Source organism: Pseudochaenichthys georgianus, unplaced genomic scaffold (assembly GCF_902827115.2).
Source record: "Pseudochaenichthys georgianus unplaced genomic scaffold, fPseGeo1.2 scaffold_1599_arrow_ctg1, whole genome shotgun sequence".
Lineage (NCBI taxonomy): Eukaryota > Metazoa > Chordata > Actinopteri > Perciformes > Channichthyidae > Pseudochaenichthys > Pseudochaenichthys georgianus.
The window spans coordinates 17,501-31,030 of NW_027262423.1; the positions used below are offsets into that span (position 1 = coordinate 17,501).

A 13,530-nucleotide genomic window follows, 5' to 3' on the forward strand; every position below is an offset into this window, starting at 1 on the left:
CTGCACGATGTAATCCTCTCCTTATTGTTCTCCGGAGACAAAAAAACACACTTCATCCACAGGTAGCTTCAGATCCACAGAGCAAACTACGACTGAAGCATGGTGGCAAACAGAGAAGACCCTCCAGAGGTGAAGAGTAGAGGAAGTAAAGTCTCCAGGAGGCAGAGAGCTTTTCCTACAGCCTCCAAAAATCTGCTCTGTAAGACGAACTCCCCTCGACTGACTGCACAGCAAAACCTCCCCTCCTCCAACCCACACACACACACACACACACACACACACACACACACACACACACACACACACACACACACACACACACACACACACACACACACACACACACACACACACACACACACACACACACACACACACACACACACACACACACACACACACACACACACACACACACACACAGGCAGAGAGAGAGAGAGAGAGAGATCTGTACGTTTGGAAAGAATCCTCACAGAAAGACTCCTGACCAGAGGAACGCTGCAATTAAAGAGAAACTGTTTTCCACGAACAGAAGAAGCGTCTCGCCACAAATCACAGAGAAGATCAAACACTCTGATCCACTTGAGTCCCTGGAAATGTGAACAATGCAGGAAGAAATATAGTAAACAAAGAGTGAGACCTCAGTGAAAACTCTCTGAGAATCTGTTTTGAAGTAACGGGACGAACGAGGGTGAAGACTGAGACTTATGGGAATCCTTCGGTCGTGAAATAAGATCAATTTGAAAAGTAGAAGTAGAGATGAAGTCGAGAATCAAAGATTTAAAGTTTCCACACTTGGCCGTCAAACTGCGACATACAAGTCGTTGCTATTCCTTGATTGTACGCCTTCTACTGAACCCTGCAATATAACCGTTATAATACAAACAAGCATGATAATACAAAACCAACAAATGCACTTATTGTACTTTACCTTTGGGTAATATTTAGGAAATGAAAACAAAGTCTTTCGGGTTTTATTGTATCTCAGTTTGGAGTCTGTGCAACAACAAAACATGTGTTTCCATGCACTGCTGCTCTCAATAATGACGACTCTTCCTTTAAGTTTGATTTTCAGTTTTTGTATTGATGCCCAGAAGGGAACATAACATTGTTTTAACATGTGGCCCTAATCCTCCTCCATTATTCAGGTGTTTTTATGAGCAAATATTATGAAAGAAAGTCAGATTCTGTTGTAATCTTAATGACAAATGTGGTGATGAAAAACAGCGACCATGTGCTCTCAGTCAGCCACACCAGCAGGGGGCAGCACTGATCCTTTAATATACAGGAGTCACACACACTCAATACTAAACACACACACACACACACACACACACACACACAGGATCAACCTGATGATACAGGAGTCACACACACTAGTGAGGGAGAATAAAGCTCCTACAGTTAAAGAGCTCTGACTTTCTACAGCAGAGAGGATGTTAGACTGCAAGAGGAAGATGAAGATGAGGAGGAGGAGAATTATTGTTCCTCAAATGCAAGGTCAAAGGAAAACCCACCCCCCCTGCTGCCAGTAATGGGTCACAGCTGTGTGTGTGTCTGTGTTTTTCTAAAAATCTCAGAATTCAGACTTTTTCTCAGAAATCACAACATTTTCACTTTTTTCAAAGTTTTAAGGACTTTTAGCAAAATCTCTGAATTCTGACTTTCTTCTTAAAAGTCGACTTTATTTTCAAAATATCAAAATGTTACTAAATGACGAAATTCTCAAAATGTTCCCTATTTTCTGGAAATCACTACTATTTGATTTTTTTCTCTCAAAATGTTGAGTTTTTTTCTCAAAAATCTCAAAATGTGGACTTTTTTTCAAAATCATGACTTTTTTCTAAAAATTCTGACTTTTTATCAAGATTCTTACTTTATTAAATTCCTACTTTTTTAATCAAAATTCTTACCTTTTTATTAAAATTCTTATTTTTTATCAAAATTCCTACTTTTTATTACAATTCTGACTTTTATCAAAATTCTTACTTTTTATCAAAATTCTTAATTTTTATCAAAATTCTTACTTTTTATTCAAATTCAGATTTTTTAATCAAAATTCTGACTTTTTTAATCAAAATCTTGACTTTTTAATCAAAATCCTGACTTTTTAATCAAAATTCTGACTTTTTTAATCAAATTTCTTACTTTTATCAAAATTGTTACTTTTTATCAACATTCTTACTTTTTATTCAAATTCAGATTTTTTAATCAAAATTCTGCCTTTTTTAATCAAAATTCATACCTTTTTATGAAAATTCTTACTTTTTATTAAAATTCTGACTTTTTATCAAAATTATTACTTTTTATTAAAGTTCTGACTTTTTATCAAAATTATTACTTTTTATTAGAGCCGGGACTCGATTAAAAAAATTAATCGAATTAATTAGAGGCTTTGTAATTAATTAATCGAAATTAATCGCATTTTTAATCAAATATACATATTTGACCTGAGAACAGTGAGAAGCAATTTTCACATGGATTTTACTCCAAGTGGAGTGCAATCCAGTGAGCCAGGGAGTTGGTTATTTTCTCAGACGTGGACTGACTTATCCTGGCCCTGAAACCAGTCATCTGGTTGAGTGTGGGTTGGGTCAGGGTGTGGTTCCTTGCACTCGGAGTCGGGCTAACGTCCACGCTAGCTGCTACATGCTAGCTGCTACATGCTAGCTGCTACATGCTAGCTGCTACATGCTTTGCCTTTAGGTGATACTTTAGGCTTGATGTGCTGCGGTGATATGCAAATTCTTTTTTGCATAATTTGCACACAGCCGTGCTCTTATCGACGCTTCCATCCGTCCGTTTTTTAAAACAAAATTTCCCATCCACGGGGCCGACCAAAGCGGTCTCATCAGCTTGTTCGTTTATGTTTGACTATTGTTCACCGTGGTTTGTTGTTGTTTGAAGTCCCATGCTGAAGTCATGAACGTTAGTTGGTGCTCCAGTATAATCGGTACGCCTGAAACTCATCCAGTGAGAAACGTTCCGCTGTGCAAAAATAAGTGCGATTAAAATGCGTTAATTTTTTTAACGCGTTCATTTTTGTGTAATTAATTAATCTTAATTAACGCGTTAAAGTCCCGGCCCTACTTTTTATTAAAATTCTGACTTTTTCTCAAAATTCTTACTTTTTCTCAAAATTCTTACTTTTTTAATCAAAATCCTGTCTTTTTAATCAAAATCCTTACTTTTTAATCAAAACTCTGACTTTTTATCAAAATTCTGACTTTTATTAAAATTCAGATTTTTTAATCAAAATTCTGACTTTTATCAAAAGTCTTACTTTTTATCAAAATTCTTACTTTTTTAATCAAAATCCTGACTTTTTTTATCAAAATCCTGACTTTTTTTTATCAAAATTCTGACTTTTCTTTTTCAAAATTCTTACTTTTTTTTCAAAATTCTTACTTTTTTTTTATCAAAATTCTGACTTTTTTTATCAAAATTATTACTTTTTTATCAAAATCCTGACTTTTTATCATCAAAATTCTGACTTTTTTATCAAAATTGTTACTTTTTATCAACATTCTTACTTTTTATTCAAATTCAGATTTTTTAACCAAAATTCTGACTTTTTTAATCAAAATTCTGACTTTTTATCAAAATTCTGACTTTTTTAATCAAAATTCTGACTTTTTATCAAAATTCTTACTTTTTATCAAAATTCTTACTTTTTATCAAAATTCTAACTTTTTTAATCAAAAAAAGATAGACGTCTCACCTGTTCTCTTTCCCAGGCGCAGGTTGAGCAGAGGAGAAGAAGGAAGTGATCGAGTGAATCCCTCCATCATCCTGACCTCTGACCCTTCTGACTCTGAGCCGCCGTGACCTGATGGAGACACACGTTAACATGAAGTTAGGCTGACTCATGGCCGGGTTTACGACTCATTCCTGCACCTCTCTATAGACCCAGGACATGTGAAGAAATATAGTAAACAAAGAGCGAGACCTCAGTGAAACCTCTCTGAGGATCAGTTAGAAAATCACTTTTGAAGTAGCCGATCAAACAAGAGGGTGTTTCTCAATGTCGAGGACGCTTTATGTCTTATGAGTCAGGTCCTTCAGAAGCGAGGTAAGAATCTTTCCTGGCATTCGGAGGACGAAGAATGGGACAGGCTAGCAAGTGTCATAACATTTGGAAATTGGTCCGTGCGCAAAGCATTGTGGGGATTTTAAGACCGCGGAGGATACACTGGTGCATCCTCGAAATTTCCCGCAACGAAGGATTCAGTCCTCGGTAGAATTCCAAGCATCCTGGACATTGGAACAGTCCTTCGGGGGATTCGATGAGGTAGCATCCTTGAAATAGTGGCTCTGTAGGATCCTTCCTCAACATTGAGAAACACCCTGAGACTTATAGGAATCCTGCGGCCGTGAAATAAGATGATTTAGATAAAAGTAGAGGAAGAGATGAAGTTGAGAATGAAAGGTTTCCACGCTTCTCCGACACACTGCGCCCTCTAAAACCTATAATTATACTCATTCAGGACTCATTCCTGAACCTCTCTGCGGACGCTAACCTCCAGAGACGGCCGTGTTGAGATCCCTTATCTTGATTTTCTTTTTTATTCAACAAAAATACAGAAATTTGATTTTTTAATCAAAATTCTTACTTTTTATCAAAATTCTTACTTTTTTTATCAACATTCTGACTTTTTATCAAAATTCCCCTCTGTTTAATAAAACAAATCTGCCACTTTTATATTGCAGAATTTGTTAAATTAAAGCAGGCTTTAATTGTTTGTCCTAAACATGGCAATATATGCTTTTGAAATGGAACATGTCTTTGAAAAATAACAGTCTACAGTTGATATTGTGCATCACCTTTAGCTTGAAAATACATAGATGTGGCTTTTGGTCTATGAAATAAATAAATAGACAGACGGACACTTCATCAATCCCAAATTGGGAAATTATTTAACAGCAGCAGCGTGTTCAGGTATTACAATATTTAACGTTTGAATAAAGTATAAACTACACTGTGTGATGCCCAGCAATCCATCAGAGAAGTCCGATATGTTCATGAAACTCCCCAGGAGACCCCGACACTAACGTGAGTTGCACTGCATGATCTGTGGTGTAGTCGGCTGTCACTCAAACACGGAGTAGCCAATGGGGACGCACCCCTGAAAGTCCCGCCCACCTGGCACGTTTGTGTCAGAATCTAAAAAAAAATTGAGGGAGCGCAAAGGAGAAGAGCTGCAGCGAGAGCAGAAGGCTGATCATTGAGAAGGAAGCAAACTGCAACACAGAGATATGTTCGAACAAAGAGAACGACTTATAGTTTACATGCTTACACAAATCATTTGTTTCAACTTACAGTTTACTTTTTAAACTACATTCATTTTGCTCGACTCAGTTTGTTTCCTCTCAAAGTCTTAGTGTTGCTCGACTCTGAGAAAGTGCTGCTTCAAGAAACAGAACTAACCCCACAGTCAGGCAGCTCCTGACATGTGGAGCAGGGTTTCTCAAGGCGTGGTCCGTGGACCCCTAGGGGTCTGTGAGTATATTGGTAACATTTCACATTTGAAATAAGCTAATTAAAACTGTTTCTCAAATAGTTTAAAAATGCCTCGTTAAACATGTTAAACTGGAACCAACGCTGGACTGTACTTCATTTGGAGGGTTGTGTCGTACTTCATGCATTTAGCCTCTCGGTAAACGATCTGAGAGTCTGTTGGACATCCAGTCCGTGATAAATGCAGTCCAGGTTTCATGAGAGGTGTGAAACCTGAGAGCATTCTAAATCTCATCTGAAGGAGATGGAGAATCTGTGATGTTGTCCTGTGTGAACGATCCCGAGAGGGGAAGCTGTCATGGTTACTGTTGGAGCGGGGAGCAGGCCGCTTGACTCGGGGTATCTGGGAGTCAGGTGGTCTGTGAGGGTTTCTATTGGCTGAGAGCTCCTTGGTAGGAAACCCTTTGAGAAACACTGCTGTGGAGAGAACACTCGGGAACACCTGATCACCTGCACACGGTTCACACTGAGGGACTGACCTGGGGGGGTCCTACGGGGTCCCAGCAGCATCTTCAGGCTGTTCCTGAACATGATGGCTCAGCCCACACACACACACACACACACACACACACACACACACACACACACACACACACACACACACACACACACACACACACACACACACACACACACACACACACACACACACACACACACACACACACACACACACACACACACACACACACACACACACACACACACACACACACACACCTATCAACACTCCCTGGGGAGAAGAGACAGAAAAAGAGACAGAAATTATTCAAATGTTCATTTCAGCTTTTTAGTTTAGTTTACGAGTCAAATCATTCTGTTCATTTAGAGCAGATTCAAATAACAGATACCTCCTTGTTCACACTCACTCTCACTCGCTCACTCACTCACTCACTCACTCACTCACTCACTCACTCACTCACTCACTCACTCACTCACTCACACTCACTCACTCACTCACTCACTCACTCACTCACTCACTCACTCACTCACACACACACACACACACACACACACACACACACACACACACACACACACACACACACACACACACACACACACACACACACACACACACACACACACACACACACACACACACACACACACACACACACACACACACACACACACACACACACACACACACACTCTCTTTTACTACAGTGTGACTTTCGAACACACCCAACTCGCCGGCTGGTAATGTTGTTGCTAGGCAACCGTCTGCCGTTGCTAAGCGACACCTTTAATGAGTATGAGTATCAGGAGATAAAGCTTCTGTGTGTGTGTGTCCGTTTGAGTGTGTGTGTGTCTGAGTGTGTCCGTGTGTGTGTGAGTGTGTGTGTGCGTGTGTGCATGTGTGTGTGAGTGTCCGTGTGTGTGAGTGTGTGTGTGCGTGTGTGCATGTGTGTGTGTGTGTGTGAAGACATGGGTCAGAGCTACAGCTCCTGAGCAGAAGGTGAATTAATTAGAGTTTAATGTTAAATCTTTATTTAAAACCTCCAGATTTTCTCTTAAAGCTGCAGCGTGACATCACGAGTTCATTTGAATAATTGTGTGTGTGTCCATGTGAGTGTGTGTGTCCGTGTGTGATTGTGTGTGTGTGTGTGTCGGTGTAAATGTGTAGATTTTAAAACAAATGAAAGTGAATATCTTCGTGTGTGTAATGTGTGTCAGTGTGCTAATCCTCGATGACAAGCGAGCAGGACATGATGGGATTAAGTCTAGAAAACAAAACTGCAGACAGACACACACACACACACACACACACACACACACACACACACACACACACACACACACACACACACACACACACACACACACACACACACACACACACACACACACACACACACACACACACACACACACACACACAGACTGGCTTTAGTTTCCCTGTATAATTTAAAATGTGTTTAATGCATTAAAATAAAAAGGATATATTAATAAACACGGGAGTATAACTAAGTGATATCTGTTACGGTCTAAATGGCAGTGGCGCACCGTCAGGGCCTTCAAGGCGTTCAGAGAACACCCTGGAACACAAACAGAAACATCCATTTAATTATATAAATAAATGTATAACTGAATAAATGAGAACGGTATCCGTGTTGATGATCTGTGATATCACAGCGTCACGTTGATCTGTTTGTCCTCTCGGGCCACGCTACGCATTGCAGTGGGTTTGTGTCAGGAAAGAAAGCAACCAATCAGATCGTGTTCTGGGTCTCTGGGGAGAACATCCTTCAACCAGGTATTCTACATCCTTGATCGAAGGCCCAGGCCGTTGCACTGGATGAGAGCGCACGTTTGGACTGACAGTTTGATCGACCAATCAGATATTGATTTGTAGCCAGTGGGCGTGTTCTTTCAGGCTGCGGCCCCACGAGGACGAAAACGGCTAAACGCATAGGATTAACGCAAACGCAATCGCAAACGGCTTCCGTCCACATGCAATAATTATCCGGCTAGTGTCTGCCCACACGAGACCGCTCCGTTTAGCTCCAACCGCTGGAGAAGCTGCAGTACATGCAGGAGCCTGTAGGCGGCGCTGTAACTTCCTCCACAAAAGCAGCGAAGAAGCATGGTTGTCATGGTTGCCCTTCTGTTTATTCTCCGCGGTGGGGGCCGAGGGAACCGGGCAGAGTTTTTCGCCAGTCAACGTGTATTAAAGTTTAAATCTTCCGGACACAATTATAAAAGTGCCGATCAAAGGTCTTCTTTGTTATTTATTGAGCTTTAAAACAAATGAATAACGACTCTATATATTATAATAATAACATACACGGAGCCTCTCTTTTTCCTCCCTCTCTTCAGACAGCGCCAGTGTCTGTCTCATGCAGCAGCTGATCCAGTAATGAGTGGCCCGGCCGACAGTAAAAATAAACATATTTATAACTAGTTTAGTTTGAGAGGTAATTAAAATAGCTAGGGCGATGATCTGACTTGACGTGTGTGTTTTGCTGCAGCGGGAGGAGCTGCAGGTGAGCAGAGCTGCGTGTCTCCGTCCTGTCAGATTAGACTTCACTCGCGAGAGAAAGATAAATAATCTGAATTCAGGGAACAGTTTACTTTGACGTGGGGGTGAGCAGCAGAGGTGGGGAGAGGCGGGGCTATTGCCTCATCATTATTGCTGTAGATGTTGCACACACAACTGTAGCATGGTCAATAGCGTCCGGAGCACGATAGCAACTCTGCGATCCGCCATTGTTGTTGTTGTTGGTGGCGAAACACTTCAGCAATGGCGCGGGGTAAGCGGAGGTGAGCAGAAGAGGTGGGGAGAGGCGGGGCTATTGCGCAATCACTATCAGTGATCTGAAAATGTCCGTATAGGGCGCACACACGGAGCTGTTTGACCCCCCAGAGAGTGGCGTATGCATTTCTATCCACCTTGGGACCCGTTGTCGTTTCCTCAGTCGTTTAGTGCCGTATTCGGTCGTCCTCGTGCGGCCGTATTCGGTCGTCCTCGTGCGGACGAACGGTCTATATGACACTAAACAGTAACGCAAACGACCGAATTCGTCCTCGTGGGGCCGCAGCCTCAGAGTTCCCCTCGGTTCCAGGTGCTCTAGAGGCCCGCTAGTTCACTGGAGAGAGACAGAGGATCTCGATCAGGGGTTCTCAAATGGGGGTACGCGGACCCCTAGGGGTACGTTGGAGTACTGCAGGGGTACGTGAGATTTATTTTATGTTAATGAAAAAATATATATAGATAAATATACTAATTTTAGGAAAAGTAAGGAAGTTTGAGCAGTGTGGGTTTTATATTAACAGAGTTACACATATTTCAAAACGTGAAGTGTAATATGTGGGATGCCGCGACGCGGTCGTTATGGGGAAAAGAACACCGCGGCGGAGGGATCTAGATCGGCACGAAGGCACATTATCCCGCTTATCACACGGCCACATTCTCAACAAAGTAACGTTATGACTCCCAATATTAATTGAAATACTTTTGTGGATTTAGAAAATTATTTTATTGATTTAAAAAATAGTTGTATTGATTTAAATTGACATGCATCCGCTAAGAAAAGTAGTCCGTTGCTACCGTTTGAACTACGTAGCAACGGGCGTCAGGAACTGCTTCGATAGCGCTTTTCAGGAGCTTTTTGATTACAGATTTAAAAACATCGCTGCTTGCTTTAAAAGTAGCTCACTGCATGATGTCAGACCCTGGAGAGTATCTAGATATCCTGCCCTGATGCCAAAGGAACTGCTCACTGGATATGTGTCGCCGTCTGATGTCTACGTCTGGACCGCTGCGTAACAAGGAGGGTTTCTGCCCGTTAAAACTAGAAGTACTCAGATATTGTACTTGAGTAAAAGTAGAAGTACACAGATCTTGTACTTGAGTAAAAGTAGAAGTACACAGATCTTGTACATCAGGCTTTTTGTACTCAACAAATGGTTTCTGCGCTGATCAGGGCACCTGGCTGCGTGTGTCTCCAGAAGGTCCAGGTGTCAGAGCCACGGTTCGCCAAATGGTAACAGGAAGGTACTTCTCTCTCTCCTTTATCCAATATAAATATGTATGTAATCAAAGCAGTTCTTTTTAAAGTCACTTTTGGGGAAGTTTTAAAAGCTGTAAACACAAAACTGACTCCACAACCAGACGAATGTGCGGCTAACATATTAGCAAACAACATTAACATGCATCTAATAATCTCTTTATACGTGTCAGACGACTCCATCACGCTCTCAGAGCAGCGTCTGCTGAACGCTCCGCTTTGCAGCTGCTTTCTGTCAGGAAGACGATGGGATGCTCAAGAGGCGCGTTCACACTGCGGTACTGTTCCCACAAAGGTTCCTGAGAACTCTTTAGTTCTCATGAGCTAAGTGCAGATCGCGTTCACACCGGAATGAGTCCCTGAGGGAGGATGAGGCCAATGAAGCCGCTGACGTCACTTCTTCTTCTGCTTTGGGCTTACTGGCAGGCCGCAACCCACTTCACGGCGAGTACAGTGGTGGCGGTCTGCACCTTAAAGCTGCAGTCCGCCAAACACCGAGAGAAGAAGAACAACACAAACCTCCGACCTCAGACCGATGTTGTGGTTTTTGCGCTCGTGTTGTTCAGCGTTGAGTTATTTAAGCCACTAAAGCAGATCCACCTCAAATGAAACAGCAACGCTGCTTCGGAAGCGAAGACGGTTAAGAAGCGATATCAAAAGGATTGGACGACGGAATGCACGCTCTCTGGCCTCGTTCGACCGTAGGGCGGCTGAGGATGACGTTATCACGCCATCAGAACAGCAATGTTAGTGATCAGTAAATCAGAATGCTATCTGATGCAGGATGAGTGGAGTTGTGAGTTGTGTGGGGCGTTCCAGAATTGGAGGACATTTCATTTCCCCCATATACAAAATCTTGGTGACCAACTTGCGTCAAATATAACATTTGAAATAGGGATTCTATTTACTTTTGTTGGTATTATTCTCTTGATATGTCTCTTGGTAAAATCAATTTGTTAAATCATAAACATATTTTAGATAACAGTCATTTTGCACAGAAGGTGTCCCTCAACACGCGTTCAGCCCTGTTACCCAAACCTGTTTAGATTGGCACAGGAAGTGAACAAACTGTAAGTCAGATGACACACAGGAAGTGACATCAGCAAGCCATGCGCTCGTGCCATGGGTAGACCACAACTAAATCCTCTCTTTTATTTTTCCTATTTTTCCAATCTGTCCAGTCTTAACAGAGTGTGGCACTCCGACCCACTCAGCCCCGTCACTGATATGATCAGAACAAAGATATTCATTTCAAAGTTATCTTTCTTGCATCAGATTTCCAAGTGTGTCCTTGCCTTGAAAGTAGCATGCTACATCGAGCAACACTTCCTGAGGTTAGAGCTCAGAGTAGATTGATGTTCAACCCTGTTACTGTAACTAGAGTAACGGGGTAATTCTTCATGTGATGCCTATCTGGGCAAATCACTTGTTTGATGGTTTATTATCTGTTCTTCTAAATACATAAACATTTTTTATCAAATTTTAAAGGTTCATTTTTCAAAAATGTTGGTGTCTAAATTGTCCTCCAATTCTGGAATAAGATAAGATGAGATGGACTTTTATTAATCCCTCGTGGGGAAATTGTTTCTCTGCATTTGACCCATCCTAGTGTTAGGAGCAGTGGGCTGCCATTTTGAACGGCGCCCGGGGAGCCGTGTGGGGAACGGTGCCTTGCTCAGGGACACCTCGGTGGCACCCGGGACTTGAACTGGTGACCTTCCAGTTGCCAAGCCAAGTCCCTATCGACTTCACCACCACATGACCCATGTAGAGCTACTTTGTGCCTTTGTATGTGTTCCAGGTATGCCAATACTACGGTGCGCGTCGTGTCCCGCGCTCTCTCTGGGTGAACAACAGAACATCGCCTGGTGGGAGACGGTGGTGCCAACGTACGCCGATGAGCAGCGGATGAAAGAGTTCCGAATGTCCAAGCAGTCTTTCCAATACCTCTGTTCTCGCCTGGGAGCAACGTTGGGGAGAAGCGACACCGACTTCCGGGAGTGTGTCCTTGTGTGTAAAAACATCGCCATAGCAACTTGGAAACTTGCGACCAACTCAGAGTACAGGACCATCTCTCATTTGTTCGGAGTCGGCATCTCTACGGTGCTTTGCTGTGTGCACGAGTTCTGCTCCTCTGTTGTGAGCCGACTCCTTCCTGAGTTCATGCCATGGCCGAACTCTGAGAAGGAGACGAGATGGCGTTAACTTTTGAGCGCAGACGGGGGGTGCCGCAGTGTGTTGGTGCAGTAGATGGATCACACATCCTCATTCTGAGACCAGAGGAACACCACAACGAGTATTTCAACCGCAAAGGCTGGCACTCGCTCGTCCTGCAGGGCGTCGTGGATGCTAGGGGCCTCTTTGGAGTGTCTTCGTTGGCTTACCAGGTAGCATGCTTGATAGCAGGGTTCAGCATGTCCTCACGGGGTCGTGTTGTGGATAGGGGTGGTCTACTTCCTCATGTGACAAGGGATACTCAAGGAACAGGTGACTCAGCCTACACCCTGCAAAGAGGCTGATGAAACCGTTCCAGGACAATGGAAGGCTCACACCGAGCACGAGTGGTGGTGGAGACGCTTCTGGCCGACTGAAGGGAAGGCGGCGCTGCTTGATGACAAGAAACGACTGCAAGAGTGACACGACCAGAACCCAGGTGGCATGTTGCATAACCTGAGTGAGAGTAATGGCGATGAGTGCAGGGCCGAATGGACTGCCTTACCGGCGGCGGCCCAGCTCGACGGGCCAGCGCCAGCCGCAGGGGGCCGGGGGGCCGCCTCCCCAGGACACGCAGCCCTTATGAGGCGTCTCTACAGCGCTGACATGTTTTAATTGCCAATAAAACTGATATTTTGTGCTTTTGGTTCTCTCTTATTTAGACACAATCACAACAGTGCGACACACCAGGTATTAGTTTAGCGTACTTTACAACTATGTAATGTATTTATATCGTGTCCTCAGGCTGATTAGCAACAGGATGTTAACCCTCATTATTTATCTCAATGATATGATACATTATTTGTGTGTATGCGTAAGACTAAGAGAAATAAGCAAGATACAGGATCTGTTGTGTGTGTGTGTGTGTGTGTGTGTGTGGGGGGGGGTTCTGATGAAGCTCTTCAGACACACTGAGTCATGGCAGCCGGTAACTGTGACTCAGCACTGACATGGAGAGAACACACACACACACACACACACACACACACACACACACACACACACACACACACACACACACACACACACACACACACACACACACACACACACACACACACACACACACACACACACACACACACACACACACACACACGAGACGGATCTGAGACAGAAACTAATCAAGATAGAATATAAAAAGTTAGACATTGAGTTGAGTCGTGTTCTGTCACTTTAAACACTACATGTGTGTGTGTGTGTGTGTCTGTGTCTGTGTCAGTGTGTGTGTGTCTGTGTCTGTGTCAGTGTGTGTGTGTGTGTGTGTGTGTGTGTGTGTGTTGT

The 13,530-nt window shown here is 43.0% G+C and overlaps 1 protein-coding gene across 2 annotated transcripts in view; it reads right to left on the reverse strand.

Annotated features, from left to right (window-relative positions):
* LOC117441247 (protein TANC2-like) overlaps positions 1–6,093 on the reverse strand; it is an 8,795-nt gene extending 2,702 nt beyond the window's left edge. The window contains exons 1-2 of one of the 2 annotated variants that reach the window (XM_034077450.2): positions 5,998–6,093; positions 3,722–3,829 (exon numbers count right to left, since the gene is read on the reverse strand). In XM_034077450.2, coding sequence (XP_033933341.1) covers positions 3,722–3,829; positions 5,998–6,049 — 160 coding nt within the window. In that variant the 5' untranslated portion in view covers positions 6,050–6,093. Of the gene's footprint in view, positions 153–3,721; positions 3,830–5,997 lie in introns of those variants that run through there. The other variant, XM_034077449.1, reaches the window with a different exon arrangement.
* Positions 6,094–13,530: the final 7,437 nt, after the last annotated feature.